General features: G+C 39.2%; 1 protein-coding gene across 1 annotated transcript in view; it reads left to right on the top strand.

The window, feature by feature from the left end:
* RRAGD (Ras related GTP binding D) overlaps nucleotides 1-14,184 on the top strand; it is a 40,311-nt gene extending 26,127 nt beyond the window's left edge. Inside the window, exons 6-7 of the mRNA XM_027057261.2 lie at nucleotides 3,836-3,984; nucleotides 11,353-14,184. Coding sequence (XP_026913062.1) covers nucleotides 3,836-3,984; nucleotides 11,353-11,504 — 301 coding nt within the window. The 3' untranslated portion in view covers nucleotides 11,505-14,184. The remainder of the gene's footprint in view (nucleotides 1-3,835; nucleotides 3,985-11,352) is intronic.
* The last annotated feature ends 4,872 nt before the right edge of the window (nucleotides 14,185-19,056 follow it).

Raw genomic sequence — 19,056 nt, forward strand, 5'->3', positions numbered from 1 at the left:
CTGTCAATAAAAGATAGGACTAGAATTTGAACTTAAGTCTAACTGATTCCTGGTTCTTCTACTGATCTGTCATCATATCATAATGTCATATACACTTGGGAGAGACTAAGATCCTAGAACTCTGAATACATATCTCTTATTAACATCACTTCTATTACCTTCTTCATTATAGGAAATAACTTCTGGATTCTCTTTAACACACTTTGTCTTCTTTTATGAGCAGCAGAGAATTATAAAACCAAGCAAATAATATTACCTGTTTATTATTATGGTCTTAGATTCTTAGAAAACAGAACTTGCTGTACATTTAGAATAATATAAAGTAAACCAGGAGTGGGGAAAACTGATTGTGGTACCAGACGTAGAAACACTTCTACATGACTTTATATTTCCTGAATGGGTGTTATATACAGTGAATGGATATGAATTAGTTTGTCTGTCTTAAGATATCAAGTTGTTGCCGTTGATTTATATTGGATCTTACATGCTTATCCAATCATTGATGAGGTAAACCTCGTGTTCATCTTCCTTTTTACTCACCAGCTGTCACCTGCCTCACACAGCCTCCTTCAGCCTTTGTGAGGGTCTCAGTCTTCCCATTTTTCTTTTCCACTATCTGAAAATCCTTTGCCCCCTCAGTTCAGATTCTCTCTGTTATACACACATGCATGCACGGTCCCTTCCATTCTGAAATAGGGAAAGTGATACTTACAAGACTGTAGTGAGGATGAAGTATCATTAGGCTTTACCTGGTAGACCCTGGATAAAGGTAGCTTCCATTATTATTATTGTTGTTATTGTTATTATTATAATACATTGCCATCTGGCTTTAGAAACAGACCTTATTTCCCAAGTTTATTGCCTTTTTAGTATTATTATTAAACACTGCCATCTGGCTTCAGAAATAGACCTTGTTGCCCAAGATTACTGCTCTACAGCATTCTATTGTTTTTCAGCTACAAGTGGATGACCTTGAAATAGTCATGGAAACTGAATATACCCTGATTACAGTCTAGATTGCTTTGGTAATCAAATACAATAAACACAATTAATCTGGCACATATTTAATGATATGCATAATCATTATTGTGCCATATGGTAATTGGGTGTAAGTGGTAAGCTGTTCATGTAAATGATGTTAATCAGAGTTCCTTTCACCCAGCTAAAACAAACACGAGGCAGGCGGAATCGGGAGGAGTCAGATTGTTTTTCTGAGGTGGAGTGCAGTGTTCCTGAGAACCTGGGTCACAAATCGGGCATGGGCTCTGGAGTTTCCTTGGTGCTTGTTGGAGCCACAAGGAGCCAGCCCAGTTAACTGGCAGCAGCCAAGGAGGCAGACTTCTGCCAGTTCCCAGCTGCTCCTTGGAGACCAGCAGGGCCAGAGGCAGGTGACCTGGTGCCTCACTCAGTCTGCTCAGGAATCTGCTGAGCTTCTGTTCACCAAATATACACGCACGCACACACACATGCACACACGCATGCACACTTTACAATACGTTACATCGTCCTATGTTTTCATTGCTTTGTGGCTAGAAACTTGAGTGGTAGAACATAGATAGCTGTTGCAGTTGTACTGCTTCACCAATTTTTACTTGTTATTTTTTGGATCTTTTTTGTTTTTCCAATTTGTTTAATGTTTATTTTTTTCTGATTATGAATGTAATCCATGCTCATTGTAGAAAATATGTAAAGCATAAGGAATAAAATTAAAATAGCCCCTAACCTCATCATCTAGAGACAGTCACTATTAACATTTTCATATATTTTATTCTTATTTCTCTGTGTAATTTTTAGGATGATGTGGTCACTCTGTATATGTTATTTTATATATATCCTGCTTTGTTCATTTAACATTATCACCTAAGAATTTTCTTGTGTTACTAAGTGCTGTTGGCAAACAGTGCCTGGTGTCTGTTTACTATTATATTTACTTGGAAGTTTTAAATGCAGTTTTCTTCATTGGGTGAAAAAAGTCCAGTGTTTCAGTTTATTGTTCTTAGAACATTCCTTATTAGTAAGGGAAATACAGTATAGAAACACAGCAGCTAAAAATGGTACAAAGGAAGTTAAGAATTCTGATAAAGCGTTTTGAACATCAGAAATCCAACACTTCTTAAAGATTTTTCTTTCACGTTTTGGTAGATTACAGTGAGTTGAATCCTTTTTTTAAAAAAACTACCTTCCGCAATTTACTTTTAAGTAGCCATGCATATATGTGCCGGTTTAAAATACTCTCAAAACTAAAAGCTTGCATTTCCTTTGAAATACTCTACAATTCATGCTTCTCATTTAATCTGGTTTGGCATGCTACTTCCTTGTGATATTTATGAGATTAAAAGCATTAACTCTGAAATTACATTAGTTTGAGTCCTGGCTCCACCCCCATCGTCAGCTTTGACCAAATTATCCTATTTCCTCTCAATACCTGGCTTAGAGGATTCTTAGGCCAGACAATAGATAATTCCTGGTAAAAGCTAAGAATGGTGCCTGTCAGATAGTAAAAGCTGGCTCTTATAATGCAAAGGGATTGGTTTAGCACCAGCTGAGTTATTATGTTGAATTAATAAGGTCTAGCACAATTCTAGTTAATCATTTCTGGTCAATTATTCATTAATTTGAGAAGCAAAAATACATACATGCATGCATACACACACAGTTGCAGAAAAGGTGCAGGGAAGTGCTCTTTTCCTCTGAGGAAAGAAATCATAACTTTGATTACATTAGTGTCTTCAGAGGGTCCAGTTTTGATCATTCAAGGCGATACTAGTAATAAAAGTTAACACAATAGTTAACATTCATTGTGCATTTTACATGTTTTCAGCACTGTGCTCAGTGCTGTGTATCTATTATTTCATCGCGTTGGGAAACTTTGAGGTAATTTTTGTTAGGATACAGATAAGAAAATTGAGGCTCAAAGAAGCTACTCACATTGCCCCAGTTCCCATAATAAGTGGACTAGGATTCAAACCCAAGTCATCTGTGTCTGCAGGCCACACTTTCTTAAATAGACCAGTATACTTATTTAACGTTTTATTTTGAAAAAATTTCAACCCTACAGAAGATGTGCAAAGATAGTCCAGTGAACTCCTACGTACCCTTCACTGGGATTCACCAATTTTTACCAATTTCCCATATTTGCTCTTTCTTTTTCTAATAGAGTTGTTGATTTGTTTTTGCTAAACCATTTGAAAGTGAATTGCAGACATCATGATTCTTTGATCCTACATAATTGGGTGTTTATCTCTCCAAATAACAGACATTCTTTTATAAGACCACAGTTTATCAAATTAAGCATATTTAGCATGGCCACATTAATGCATTATCTAATATATTGTCCGTATTCAAATCTTAACCAGTGGTTCCAAATCTGTCTTTTATAGCAATTCTTTCCCCTGATTCAGGCTCTAAGCCAGTCCTTGGCTGTTGTGTCTCCCTAGGCTTCTGTAATTTGGAACAGTCATTCAGCCCTTCTTGGTCTTTCATCAGACCATGCTTTTGACAGCCTGGTTGTTCTGTCAAAAGAAAACAAGAAGCCCCGTGGGCTATGGAGGCGAGAAGAGCTAACCTTCATCCCTCACCTGTGTACCTCAGGTGCCTGAAGAGTTGCCCACCTTCCCTAACAGCCACTCATTGTGTCAGCAGAAAGGGACTGTCATACACCGTGTACATTCTTGTGATTGTGTGTTTCTGAGACTTTTGCTGTAAGGCACTGTAGTTGTAAACAACTTTTCGTTACGATTATCATTCTGTGTGTTAAAGCTGGTCTCTGTTGCTGGGTTACAGTTTGTAGTTTTTCTCAATAGTCAAATATGTTCTGGTTTCTGTCCCTATTCAGCCTCAAAGAAGATGGAGCAGGAACCCCCTATGACAAGGAATCAACAGCCATTATAAAGCTGAATAACACAACAGTTCTTTATTTAAAGGAGGTGACAAAGTTCCTGGCTCTTGTTTGCTTTGTCAGAGAGGAAAGCTTTGAAAGAAAAGGTAATTTTGTGTGTGTGATTTAAATGAAATATTTCACTTCGGACTCCTATTACTTCTGCTCGTTGAATGTGGGCCGTTAGCAGCATGCCTGTGGAAGCTTCCAGGCTTTAGTCACCAGGCCCCCTTGGCTCCTACCCAGCTCAGTCAGGCTTTTGGGATCTGTGAGCCAGCCTGCCCTCTAGTGACGCAGCTGCCAGAGGAGGAGGTGGCACCAGACCATCCTCCCAGGAGCTTTTGCTTTTCTGGGAGTGAAGCTGGCTGAAGCCTTGTTGCCAGACTGTAAAGTCCCTTCCCAGGGAGGGCCCCAGTGGCCTCCCTCTTGGTCCACTCTACTGCATGGTGTTAGGGACCATGTGACCCCTTGAGATCCCTGTGTAAAGGAGGGGATTTGTACAACATTAAACTTAGATAGTATTTAACTTCTGTTCAGCCTTTGTACATTATTAAAAAAAAATTTTTTTTTTAAATGTCTATTTACTTTTAAGAGAGAGAGACAGAGTGAGAGCTAGGGAAGGAGCAGAGAGAGAGGGAGACACAGAATCTGAAGCAGGCTCCAGGCTCTGAGCTGTCAGCACAGAGCTTCACATGGGGCTTGAACCTGTAAACCACAAGATCAGGACCTGAGCCGAAGTCGGACACTTAACCAATTAAGCCACCCAGGTACCCCAGCCTCTGCACATTCTTTAAAGAGTCCTCAAAACACAGGGCTGGCATCATGATTCTGAAAAGGGAAGACATGAATATGCTCAATAGAGTCACCAATAAGTAAAAGAAAAACAAATAATATATGAGTAAATGATAAATATGACATAATGTAAATATATACAAATACATATTATATGTGAATGTAAATGAGTAAATAAATAAAAATAAAATAAAACCAAAGCAACTAAACTCACAGAGATACTTATTCCCCCCGCTACTGTTTAAACTGGGAAATACCAGCTTACTGACACACTAAGGATTTTTGCTAGCAACTAGGGCATGATTTACCAATTTTTTTAGGGTAAAAAAATTCCCAACAGAGTGCCAATAGTAACATTTACTAAAATGCCTTTTTTTTTTCTTTATAAACAACACATGTTCATTATAAAAATACTTTGAAACTTTGGGAAAATATAAAGAACAAAATAAAACCATTCAATTTCACCATCTAGAGCTAAATCCCCATGTTAAATTTCTGAGATTTTCTTTCTCCCCACCTCCCTCCCTCATCCCTTCTTTCCTTTTGACAAAAGTGGGGCTATATTGTTTATATAGTTTTATATCGTATTGTTTTTACTCATTTATATCATGAAAATTTTCCTAATTCATTAAGCATAAAAACACAATTTAGATTTTTATTCTTTTTTTTTTTAACGTTTATTTATTTTTGAGACAGAGAGAGACAGAGAATGAACGGGGGAGGGTCAGAGAGAGGGAGACACAGAATCTGAAACAGGCTCTGGGCTCTGAGCTGTCAGCACATAGCCCGACACGGGGCTCGAACTCACGGAAGAGCCTGATGCGGGGCTCGAACTCACGGACCTCGAGATCATGACCTGAGCCAAAGTCGGACGCTTAACCGACTGAGCCATCCAGGCGCCCCTATTGTTTCTTTTTTAAAATATTTATTTGTTTAAGTAATCTCTACACTCAGCATGGGGCTTGAACTCATGACCCTGAGATCAAGATTCCCATGCCCTTCCCACTGAACCAGCAAGGTGCCCCTTATTGTCTCTTTTTATTACAAAATAGATTCAGTTAGAAAACTTAGAAGTAACAAATAAGCAAAAAAGAAATAATTATTGATAAGCTTCTCAGAGATCACTCTCAACATTTTCTTTATAACGTTTCAGACATTTTCATCTATAGCTATGTCTATCTATATGGAGTGGTATGATAAATACTACTTCATAACCTTTACTGAATTTATTAGACCTCTAATTCACTAAATCTTTTTTTTGTCACATCATTTTAATGATTATGTTAGCTTCTTTTATCGTTCAAAATTTGTATTGTTTCTAGATTTTAATGTTGTAAGTAATCTCTGATGACCTTTTTTGCACTAAATATTTGTGTACATCTTGGCTATCAGGAAAAACTTCAGCAAATGGAATTAGGTCAAAGGGTAGGGTAGACAAGTTTTGGTGACTTTTTTTTTTTAATGTTTTATTTATTTTTGAGAGAGGGAGAGACAGGGTGTGAGCAGGGAAGGGGCAGAGAGAGAGGGAGACAGACCCCCAAACAAGCTTCAGGTCCTGAGCTGTCAGCACAAAGCCTGACGTGGGGCTTGAACTCATGAACCGTGAGATCATGACCTGAGCCAGAGTTGGACACTTAACTGACTGAGCCACCCAGGCGCCCTGTGTTTTGGTGGCTTCTGATACATATTGCCAAAATGTCCTTCTGAAAGATTTTATGGGCTTACGCTATTAAGAGAATATAAGTGTATATATAAGAGAATATGAGAATAAGAAGAGAATAATATAAGAGAATATATAAGAGAATATAAGAGAATATCCATTTTGCTATATTCCTATTAATATTGGGTATTAGCATTAAAAAATTTGATTATTGGGGTGCCTGCATGGCTCAGTCAGTTGAGTGTCTGACACTTGGTTTCGGCTTAGGTCATGATCCCAGGGTCGTGGGATTGAGTCCCATGTCAGGCTCTGCGCTGGCGCGGAGCCTGCTTGAGATTCTCTCTCTCTCTCTCTCTCTCTCTCTCTCTCTCTCTCTCTCTCTCTCTCTCGGGCCCTTTCCCCCTACTTGTGCTCTTTCTCTATTAAAAAAACCTCTTTTTAATTATTAAAAACTTAGTATCATTTCAAGTTACATTTCCTTGCTTCTTGGTGAAGTTGTAGGTTTTTCCTGTATTTATTGACTGTTATCAACCAAATTGCCTTTTGGGTCCTTGGCTTTCAAAACTTTTAATGAAGTAGTGTTAATCTTTTATTCCTTATTTTCATCTTGCTAAAAGTGAGAGCAGGTTATATAATACATTCATGGAATTTTGAACATGGACAGGACCATACCTTGTTTCGTTCTCTCAGTTATAGATGATTCTACCCAGACCCAGGAACTAGGAGTGACTTTCTCTCAAAGTTATACTACCAGTGTATGGCATGTCAGAGCTAAGATTCCTGGGCTTGTCCCTACATAGAATCAGTTCTGTTTAATTTATTTATTTTAAGAGAGAGAGAGAGAGAGAGAGAAAGAAGGGGAAGGGGCAGAGAGTGAGAGAGAGAATCTCAAGCAGACCCTGTACTGTCAGACTGTCAGCAGGGAGCTGATGACACAGGGCTTGGACCCATGATCCGTGAAATCATGACCTGAGCTGAAGGCAAGAGTTGGGTGCTTAACCAACTGAGTCCCCAGGTGCCTCTGTGCGTATTGTGTTTTAAACCATTATACATATATTTCCTTGGTTAAAGATATTTTCAGAATTTATATTTGGTGATTAATACTTCATGTTGATTTTGGAAGCTAAATAAAAGAAAAGTAATGCAAATAGTACAACTAGAGCCCCAAAACAATCTAGGCTAGCGGCAGGTCCTAAAATTTAGGGTACATTAGTGTCAACCTGGAGAGCTTGTTTATTTTGAACTGATTTTAGACTTAACAGAAAAGTTGCAAAAATAGTACATGGTTTACACATATTCCTCATCCAATTTTCCAAATGTTAACATCTTACATACTATATAGTACAGTATGAAAAGTAGGAGGGGCGCCTGGGTGGCTCAGTCATTTGGGCATCCAACTTCAGCTCAGGTCATGATCTCATGGTTTGTGAGTTCGAGCCCTGCATCGGGCTCTGTGCTGACAGTTCAGAGCCTGGAGCCTGCTTCAGATGCTGTGTCTCCCTCTGTCTCTCTGCCCCTCCCCCATCCACTCTCTGTCTCTCTCACTCTCAAAAAAAAACATTTAAAAAAATTTTTTTAAAGAAAAGTAGGAAATTACCATTGGTATAATACTATTAATGAAACTGTAGACCTTATTCAGATTGCACCATTTTTCCAAAAATGCCCTTTTTCTGTTTTAGGATCCCAAATTGATTTACTGGTTATTCTTCCAAGTCTCTTCCAATCTGTGACAGTTCTTCATCTTTCATGACCTTGACACTTCTGAAGAGTACCGATCAATTATTTTGTAGAATGTTCCTCAAATTGGATTTGTCTATTGTTTCCACACAGTTGGAACAAGATTATGCACTTAGGCAAGAATGTGTCCTTCTCAGTGTATCATATCAAGTGGTTCATGATGTTGATAAGTCTTATTACTGGTGATGCTGACCTTGATTTAGTTAAGGCAATGTCTGCCAGGTTTTTCCACTGGAAAGTTCCTGTCTTTCCCTTTGTAGTTAATAAATACTTTAAAACTATGTAAATTTTGTTCCTCCTCACACTTTTGCCCATTAATTTTAACATCCATGTATGGTTATGGAAGTAAATTTAAGCAGGAATTTATCATGTGGATCTTTTTTTTTCCTTTTAATGTTTATGTATTTATTTCAAGAGAGAACGCGAGCAGGGGAGGGGCAGAGAGGGAGGAAGAGAGAGAATCCATGCTGAGCTCAGAATCGATATTGAGATCATGACCTAAGCCTAAATCAGGAGTTGACATTCAACCGACTAAGCTGCCCAGGTGCCTTGTGAATTTCTACTTTTAAAACTTCAAATGCAGCAAGATACTGTTAACATTTTAAATTGCAAAGATGAATTAAGATAAGATTTTTCAGGAACTATCAATAGAATATTTCTTTTTTGTTTGTTTAAAATGTTTATTTATTTATTTTGAGAGAGAGTGCAAGTGGGGAGGAACAGAGAGAGAGAGGGAGAGAGAATCCCAAGCAGGCTCCACACTGTCTGCACAGAGCCTGACTCAGGGCTCAATCTCATAAACTGTGAGATAATGACCTGAGCCAAGATCAAGAGTTGGATGCTTAACCGACTGAATAGAATATTTCTGGCACCCCGATAGAATATTTCTGCAAGTTGCATTCCCACTGAGCCAGTTTTTTTTAGCTAAGCTTTCTTCCATAAGTTGGTTCCATATACAGTAAAACCTTGGATTGCAAGTAACTCGTTCTACAAGTGTTCTGCAAGACGAGCAAACATTTCTAGTAATTTTTAACTTGATAAACAAGCTATGTCTTGCAATATAAGTAGTATGTGATGCTGAACCTCAGATGATCACAACTGAGGCAGTAGTTCTTGAATTTGTTTCGATATACAGGTGCTTTGAATTACAAGCATGCCTGTGGAATGAATTATGCTCACAAGCCAAGGTTTTACTGTATAGGCAAAGAATTTTGAGGTTGTTCTCACATCTTGTATCCAAATTCCCACTAAATAAAATCATTTATTTGCTCCTTGTTTATTTTCTTTTATATTTGAAATTTATTTCTTTTATTTTTCACACCCAGTGCGGGGCTTGAATTCATGACCCTGAGATCGAGAGTCGGATACTCTACTGATTGAACGAGCCAGATGCCCCTATTTTCTTTTAATTACATACTTTATATGAAAAATGGTCCCAAAAACCAAACTGAGGACGTGGGGAAATGAGTTGGGAAGGTAGAAAAGCCCCCCACAGTGGTGTCAATGAGCAGTTTTATGCTCACTCCCAATAGGAGAATCTCTGAGAAGCTGTGTGGAACAAATTCAGATCACCCCAGTTGAGTATGGAAGACTGAAACATTTATCCACCTTCCCCCAGGCCCCTCTGTTTGAGGACTACCCTTAAAACGTTCATTCCCATATCTCTGGTACCTGTCTGTGTGCGGTTGAGGAAGTTCTGTGGTGCTAAAGAAAGCCTCAGGCAGAAAAGAGCTACTTTTTTCTTTTTTAAGATTTTATTTTTAAGTAATCTCTACACCCAACATGGGTTTCATACTCACAACCGAGATCAGGAGTCGCATGCTCTACCGACTGAGCCAGCCAGGCACCCCTGGACTTATTTATTTATTATTACTTATCCCTTTATTCTGGTAATTGTCTTGAGGGAGATCACTTGGAGGTTTTATTGCACTGTGGTCACTAACGCTGCAGAAGCACCAGAGGGCGCCTCTTAGAGGGTTTCCAGCTCCTGGGAGCTGAGATGGTGTTTGCTCCAGCGCACTACGACTGTTTGGAAGAATTTCACTCCTTGGCTGGAATCCCAATTCTTTTATTTTGGGTTTGGGCTTTGGAAGTATCACCTGAGTGGATGGAAATAACCACTGGGCTAGTTATTTCAATAAAGTTAAAGATAGTGAATAGAACCAACTGCCTTATCCTAATTGGTATATAAACATAATGTTGCTCTCAACACTTTTACACATTAGTGATGATGAAGAATGCACTCAAGACTTTGGATTATCTTTTATTCTATTCTTGTACCAATAATTTCAGAAAACACAAAAAGATTCTCCCTTACTGTTTTTGCATTTAAAATTTACTTAGTATTGAAAAAACTCTAGTGTCATTGATTGTTGAACTTGTGAGCTTAGAATTGACCGGAGGTGACTGTTACCACTCTAAACTTAGGACTTTGCTTTCCCCAGGGTTTATGACTATGGCTTAAAGATAATAGATATTTGGTAAATATCGATCGATTGAATCATTGATCCTAAAGCTTTGAGATCTCAGCCATACTTCAAGTCAGGGTCTGCCTCCACTCAGAGTCAATTTAATAATCCCCTTTGGGGAAAAGTAATAAATATTTCATGGAAGATATGTCTTAATTGTAAGAAATTTTTAATTCTGACATGTCAGAAAAATGTGCACTTTAGTTGGTTCTTCAAATGTTGTGGATCATAGACACTGTGGAAATGTGGTCTATCATCTGGAAACTTTTTTTTTAGAGAGAGAGAGCATGAGTGAGGGAGAGGAACAGAGGGAAAGAGATAGAGAATCCCAAGCAGGCTCCACCCTCAGCACAAAGCTAGACTCGGGACCCGATCTCATGACCCCAGGATCATGACCTGAGCTGAAATCAAGAGTCAGTCGCTCAACTGACTGAGCCATCCAGGTGCCCCATCTCTGGAACCTTTCCTTAGGAAAACATGTCCATTTGCAAAATCTTGCCTGCAATTCCTGAAGCCCAGCTGCAGAGCTCCTCAGGAAGTCTGTGAACCTTCTGTTACGGCTGTTCTTTTGCCTCCCCCTAGTTGCTTGTCTTGGCCACAGCAGACATGAAAAGAGGAGATTGTTTCTGTCTTTTTAAAAATTTTCTTTTCTTTTTATTTCAAGTAGGCTTCACGCCCAGTGCTGAGCCCAATGCTGGGCTTAAACTCAAGACCTTGAGATCATGACCTGAGCTGAAATCAAGAGTCAGATGCTTAACCAGCTGAGCCACCCAGGTGCTCCATGAGACATTTCTAAATATTTTTGTTTTCTTCTCCAGGGCTTATTGACTATAATTTTCATTGCTTCCGGAAGGCCATCCATGAAGTTTTTGAGGTGAGAATGAAGATGGTGAAATCACGAAAAGTTCAGAATCGTCTACAGAAGAAAAAAGGAGCCACCCCCAATGGGACCCCTAATGTGCTGCTGTAGTGAAGTTTCAGGAGTATCTTTTTAAGCCAGACCTTCCAGTGAGGCCATTGAGCTGTGTTGCACTAAAGGAAAAGGAAAAAGGATATGGGACACATGATGTATTCGGTGTAAGAAAAGAAAAATTCCTGCAACCCTCTTGATCTTCTCTTTTTTAAATAAAGTGAGCACTTTGAAGCCAAAACTTGTATTTTAACAATGAAGTAAAATCTGTAATTTCGTTACACAAATGTAAACTTTTATGGTCTGTGGTCAGAAACTCCTGTGTGAGGACTGCCAGGAACTGTATATATTTTGCTCTTTTTCATGTTTTTTTTTTCTTTGAACTTTGATAAAACAACTTTTCTAAGCTTTTTTCTGTACTTGGTGTCAAGGACATGCATACTGTAGTGTAGTTCAGATCTATATGGCAATCAGAAATCAAAAAGCAATGCACTGGCAATGACTTTTTTTTTTTAATCACTTTGGGAATCTTTGCTAACAATTGTCGAGAAAAATCATTTTTCAGTGGAGCTGGAACAGATTGGGGCAGCAAGCTCCAGGAGCAATAAGAACTGTCTCCTGTTTATCACTGGTATAAACGGGAGTTTTGTAGAATACTGTTAGCACCAAACTTACCTAAAAATTTCTATAGCTGGGGCAGTACTTCCCGACTCAACAGTTTTTACAGAGCTCTTTACCTCAACACACATCTCTATAATCATTTTATACAGAGAGGTTGTTCCTTTTTGCTGCATTACTGTTCTTTAGAACCTTCGGGACCAGATTTCCAAAATGGTGCCAATCACTGGAGATTGGTCAAAGTAACATCAGAGGCCACATGGTTTCCCAATTGTAGGTGATTGGTACCTACAGATTTAAAAATATATATACAATTCTGTATGTTCGGCCCTGAGCAATGGGCCTGTTGTTATGCAACATTTAAAACGTTTGTTGAGGATCATGACCGCAGGGAATGTCTCAGAACTTGAGTGGAGAGCATAATCCTGGTGAGCATGTTTGTCGCCACTGAGCCTCCTGCTCATCTGTGATCGTGTGCCTTGTGGACTCTGCCTGTTCCCACCTTAGGACTGAACTAGAGTTCAGCTTGCTAGCAGCACACTCTGCACAGCTGAAAAGCCATCCTGCAAACCCCTAACGATCAGTGGGAAGAGGACAGCCAGAGGAGGCGTTACAGTTAGCTATGTCTTGGTCTCCATGAAATTCTTCCACTTATGCTTATCTTAGACTATCAGGATGTTAAGAGACTTACTAATCACCCCTCACCCCAGACCATTCCAAGTAGGTAATTCTATGTCCATCCCCAGGGTCAGTGCCCTAAAGCTACTTGTGGGTATTAGAAAATAATTTTATTTATTTATTTATTTTTAAGCAGAGACTCCTGAGGAAATCAAAGCTGGTCCTAGCAAAATGTACCAAGTTTCTAAAGTTACTTGCCCTTGAAACTATCTCACTTCCATCTGTAGCTTCCTTCCATCCTCTCTCCTTTACCCCCCAAATCCTATTCCTTTGAGGCTGCTAACTGCAAATGCAAGACTGATTGCGGTTTAAGATTTGAGTCCTCCCAAGGGTCTGTGCATTTTGGAAGGAAATTTCCAAAAATCATTAAGGCGCCCAACTCCGTTCCTCATGATTCCTGCTCAGAAACCTGGGTCAGTAGGAGCCCAGGGTTCCAAAGGAGCCTTTTCCTTAATTTCTAGACCTATATCCTGTTGGATCTTTGGATCTTTGCCAACAGGCTTGGTACATATGGGTTATTCTTATAAATTTAATGCTCTAATATTTTTTACACAATGTTTCTTTTTGATTAAGCAAATAAAGAATCACTTTTCTAATGTGACCTTATCCTAAAGGTAGAGACACTTGCCTATCTGGTAAATCACACATTACTTAGCTATATATATATATTGTTGTAACCAGGAGGAGCTTCCATTTTTAAGCTGGGTATATGATGGGTTTTTGTTAAAATGTGCCTTAAAAGTCTATTACTTCAGGAGCAAATGGTTCTTTTGGAGAAAGCAAAAATAATCCTATGGCATAGGACCCAAGTTCATGGTAGTAAGTGCACTCTTTGATTAATCACACACTAATCCATAGATTACTGCCTCAAACCTGTAAGCATGGTAATGACCTCTTAGTTAAAGACAGATGTAGGAGTTATGTCTAAGAGTTCAATTTTTGAAGTCTGTGCTATTGGAATTACAAAATCTCTTTGATTCACATTTTATTTCTGATATGGAACTTGGGTTACTGCGATGCGTATGACCATATTTAGGTCTCAAATCTAATGCTATAAGTACAAAGCCCAAATACATGGCTATGGTGATGCCCTGGAACATTTTTGCTCCTTTTCAAGGGTTGAGAACTTGACCTACAGGTTTCTGGGGCAATTAGAACTTCTGTGTAGAGGTGAGACTGAATTACCACCTTTGGTTATTTTTAGTGATAAAAATTAGTGTGTATGACCAGGGTAGAGTGTTTCTGAAGGAGTAAGTAAAAAACTGGTTGGCATTCACAGTGTTATTTTGTGAACATAATATATTTTGGACCCTTAAATATAAAATGACTAAAAAGTCAGCAATATTGTTAAATACGGGTTATATGCTAACTCTGTTTGAGACATACTCCAGAAAAATGGCTAAACTGTCTTGATTATTAAAGTATGGTATGCATTTAACTTCTATAGACTGGTTGTAATTTGTAATCAAGCATCGTATTATGTTTTACTTTAAGCCGTACATCATTTGTAATTATTGGTAAACCGTTGCTTTCAAGAATGTTAACAGCCAATTGAAAAGCATGTGTCATGCTCGTGATTTGGGAAGGCTCTCATTTTATTTCAAGCATATTCATAACTAATCATTCTGGGAGCAGAATATTCTCTTGGTGAAGCGTAGGTATGGTCCTTCCTACTTGTGTGGTTTTATCCCATACAGGAGTATCATTGCTTCACTGGCCCTGCTGGGTCCCTTTAGTAAAATGTTTGTCCTGATTAATTTCCATTTTATGGAAATGAAGGTAAACTACTCTACTTACATTGGATTTACACTTTTATTTTTATATTGTGAACACCCTTATCCATATTTTTGATGGGAACGTGACTGTTTGGAATGTAGAACCGGTTTTTCAGTAAACTTCAGATATTAATTCTTGCTTCTCTGGCCCTAGTCCCTAGCTACCTGGGAATTCTTTTCCAAACAGTCCACCTTATTGATTCTGCCTTGCTTAGTAAGATTCCACTCTGTGATGACTTTGACAGATACCTAAGAGTTCCCAGAAAAGACTAGCCTTTAGATGTTACATCTTATATATGAAATTCTGTTTCTGGTTGGAAAACCTGACCTAAGATAATATTTTTCTATGGTTTTTTATCAGTGGTGATGTTGAGTTTAGGAGAAAGAAAATTGTCTTGAACAGAATTACTTACTGATAACATGATTGAGTGCACACAATATTTCATAAGTGCTTTTATGTAAGTTATCTTCATAAACCCAAGAGGGGATACTATTATCACTATCTTACAGATGAGGCAACTGAGGGTAGAGGGATGAAATCCCTTGGTCAAGATCATATAAGTAGTAAGACAGAAGGGCCGGAGTCTGCCTGGAGAGTCCACCCTCTCAATACTGCTCTAAGCAGCCAGACCACATGTCCCTTTAAGTAGCCTCCCTTCACAAATCTGAAGATGGGGACTTGAAGTTTAGGATTTACTGCTGCGTGGGCTTATGAAGGCTAAAATGCTGGGATATTAAAAAAAAACAAAACAGCTTTTCTTACGCGAGAACCAATATGAGCAGCTCTAAATGTACTTCAAGATTATGCGTTTTTCTTCCTAATCCATTAAATAACTCTACTGCCGAAAATCATATTAACCGATAGTGTTTAAATGTCAGAAGAGAATTCAAATACCTTGTCCAGACTTTTGGTCTTCTAAGAAACCAAAGTATATAAAATTCTGAGAAAATCAAGAGGGAATAAGCCTTTGAGCTTAGCTGTATTTAACCTTTTACTTCATTTTTAATATGTGTAACCATATTTATAGAAAACAAAACACTGATCTGGATTAAAATTCAAAAAGATACTTTTCAACCCTAACCTTTTCTTGAGATGCAGACCTATATTTAAAATTGCCATTAGCATACTTTTGCTGTCATCTTCTATTAGGGGACCCTTAAATCAAACATGTCCAAAAATTGAACTTGCTTCCTTCTTGCTAAATCTCCTCTTTCTATGGTGGTAGGACTATACTCCCTGTGGTGCCTGCCAGAAATGTAGGCCTCCTTCTTGGCTCTTCCTTCCTGTTCACCCTTTCAACCACCCAGTTCTTTCAGCTCAGCCTTACAAGCTTTTTTTTTTTTTAATAGTTTTTTTTTTTTAAGGTTATTTATTTTGAGACAGACAGAGACACCATGAGCAAGGGAGGGACAGAAAGAGAGGGAGAAAAAGAGAATCCCAAGCAGGCTCTGCACCGTCAGCACAGAACCCGATGCGGGGCTCAAACCCTAGAAACTGTGAGATCATGACCTGAGCCAAAACTGAGAGTCTGACCCTTAACCAGCAGCTGTACAAACTTCTATTCAATCTATTCTCTCCGTCTCTTTTGCCATTATTCTGCTTTAGATCACCAACTCCTCTCTCTGGATCTTAATAACCTCTCAACTAACGTCTCTCCACCTCATCCATCTATTCTCCACACAAGACCCAGAGTGACCGTTCTACACCACAGTTCTGACCACATCACTCCCTTGCTTAACACCCCTCGTAGCTCTCCATTATAGATCTCAGTCATACTCCTCAATACAGTTTGCAAGAACCTGCTTCCCAGGTTTTTACTTCCCTCTTCAGCCGTGGCTCATTTTCCCTCAACAGAGCTGAACCAGAATGCCCATACAGTGCATGGTAAATAAGAGGATCCATGAGTTTTGATTCTTTTCTTTGTCAGTCATTTTCTGAGGGAAATGATAATTGTTTTTCATTCAACAGTTACTGATATGACACTTTTTATATGCTACGTGTTTTTTTTTTAACTTTTTAATGTGTATTCATTTTTGAGAGAGAGAGCGAGAGCAGGGGAGGGGCAGAGGGAGAGGGAGACGCAGAATCTGAAGCAGGCTCCAGGCTCTGAGCTGTCAGCACAGAGCCTGACACGGGGTCTCAAACCCACGAACCATGAGATCATGACCTAAGCCGAAGTCGGATGCTCAACCAACTGAGCCACCCAGGCGCCCCTACGAACACCTATTAAGGTGTTCTTAATAAAATACCTAAATGGCAGATTCTGGAGATGCAAGGATTTTAATAATAGAAAATAAAGCACTTTATAGAACTGTAGGAGTTGACCCTTTATGGAATCCATTTTAAACTTTTTGTTGTTGTGAGCCACAATAAATATAATTCACATTGCAAACTATCACATACTCACACTTATAAATATTACTTTTTAAAAAGATTTTATTATATTTTTAAAGGGATTATTTTTTAAAATATTTTTAATGTTTATTACTTGAAAAAAATTTTTAATGTTCATTTATTTTTGAGAAAGAGACAGAGCACTAGCAGGGGAGGGGCAGAGAGAGAGGAAGACACAGAATCTGAAGCAGGCTCCAGGCTCTGAGCTGTCAGCACAGAGTCTGACATGGGGCTTGAACTCAGGAACCACAAGATCATGACCTGATCTGAAGTCAGACGTTTAACCAACTGAGCCACCAGGCGTCCCAAGAGTTTATTTTTAAGTAATTTCTACACTCAGTTGGGGTGCCAACTCACAACATGGAGATTAAGAGTCACACTGTCGGGGCACCTGGGTGGCTCAATTGGTTAAGCCTTTGACTTTGGCTTAGGTCATGATCTCAATGGTTCGTGAGTTCAAGCCCCATGTCTGGCTCTCTGCTGTCAGAGCCTGCTTTCAGATCCTTTGTCTCCTTCTCTCTTCCTTATCCCTGCTTGCACTCTCTTTCTCTTTCTCAAAAATAAAATAAAACATTAAAAAAAAAAAAAAGAGTTGCACTGCCCACCAACTGAGCCAGCCAGGCACCCCTTATAAATATTACTTTTTCAAAAATCTCACAAAGTAGGGACGCCTGGATCTTAAGCATCCAACTTCGGCTCAGGTCACGATCTCACATTTCCTGAGTTCGAGCCCCGCATGGAGCTCTGGGCTGACAGCTCAGAGCTGGAGCCTGTTTCAGATTCTGTCTCCCTCTCTCCCTGCCCCTCCCCTGCTCGTGCTCTGTCTCTCTCTCAAAAATAAATAATAAACATTTAAAAAAACTCACATAGTATTATTCCTTCTACATGCAATGCATTCTAGTATTTTTTTATTTCCTTTTTGAAAAAGATGTCACAATTCACTAATGGGTCATGCTCTATTTGTAAAGCATTACTGGAACGAATGAATCCATTTGCCAGATCAGAGATACCTGAGGATTTTCTTTCTAGCCTAAAATATTTTCTTTCCCTAATGTTTATTTATTTTTGAGAGACAGAGACAGAACAGGAGCGGAGGAGGGACAGAGAGAGAGGGAGGCACAGAATCCGAAGCAGGCTCCAGGCTGTGACAGAGCCCGATGCAGGGCTCGCACCCACAAACCACGAGATCACCACCTGAGCCGAAGCCAGACGCTTAACTGACTGAGCCACCCAGGCGCCCCTCCTGTTAATTTTAAAATCTTAACAAACCTAGGGGAAATTCTGAGGAAGTTCTTGAATTTTCCTTTCACTTAATCAGGGCTTTCTGCTGTTTACCAGAGTAGTTCTACTTTCCATTGCCATCCCTTGGACGTTTTTGTATGCTGGGTTGTAGGGGATTTAGGAGGCTGCTGCCCTGGCAAGATCATCATTTACTGTAGACTCTATCCTTGACTATAATAAATAGTTAACTTTACCGGGATTTTAGGGACTTATGAATTTACATCTGACTTCTGTGTGGTCCTTTGTTAAATCAGATGATATTGGTATTACCCAATATCGAGGCTGCCTGAGTTTTGCCTTTTTGTAGTATTTTGAGACTCCCAAGAAGCAGGTGAGCAAGGCTCTTCCACATGAAAGAGACGTGATCTGCTGCTACACTCAGGGTGGAGGAGGGCATTAACTAGTGTCGGGCTGCCTAAGGTCTTGACCACCCTGCTTCTTCAATCTTACTAATCAACGGCTGGGGCAAGGAGGATCTTTCTAGTTTCTCAAAACTGAGCAAAAAAACCCACAAAACAAAACAAAACAAAACAAAACAAAACAAAACAAAACAAAAACCCCCCACTTAAGACCCTTCCCCTGAATGGCCAACTACAGTTGACCTCAGTTTCTTCCATGCTAATGCAGGCCACCCCAAGATGAGCCACTCTAGTGTGAAGACTGAGCTGAAGGCAATCAAGACCTTTCAGGCTCAAGAGAAACTTCTGTCCTTTCCTTAACCACAGAGAAGAATCTAAATTGGGGGTATTTCCCAGAATAAAGATAATTATCAGAGATAATTTTTATCTGAGTGACCCATCTGTATGGTAGGGCAAACCTTTTATTACCAAACATGTGCATTACTTTTTATTGCCCTGTTAAGTGC

The sequence above is a fragment of the Acinonyx jubatus genome, chromosome B2 (genome assembly GCF_027475565.1).
Source record: "Acinonyx jubatus isolate Ajub_Pintada_27869175 chromosome B2, VMU_Ajub_asm_v1.0, whole genome shotgun sequence".
Lineage (NCBI taxonomy): Eukaryota > Metazoa > Chordata > Mammalia > Carnivora > Felidae > Acinonyx > Acinonyx jubatus.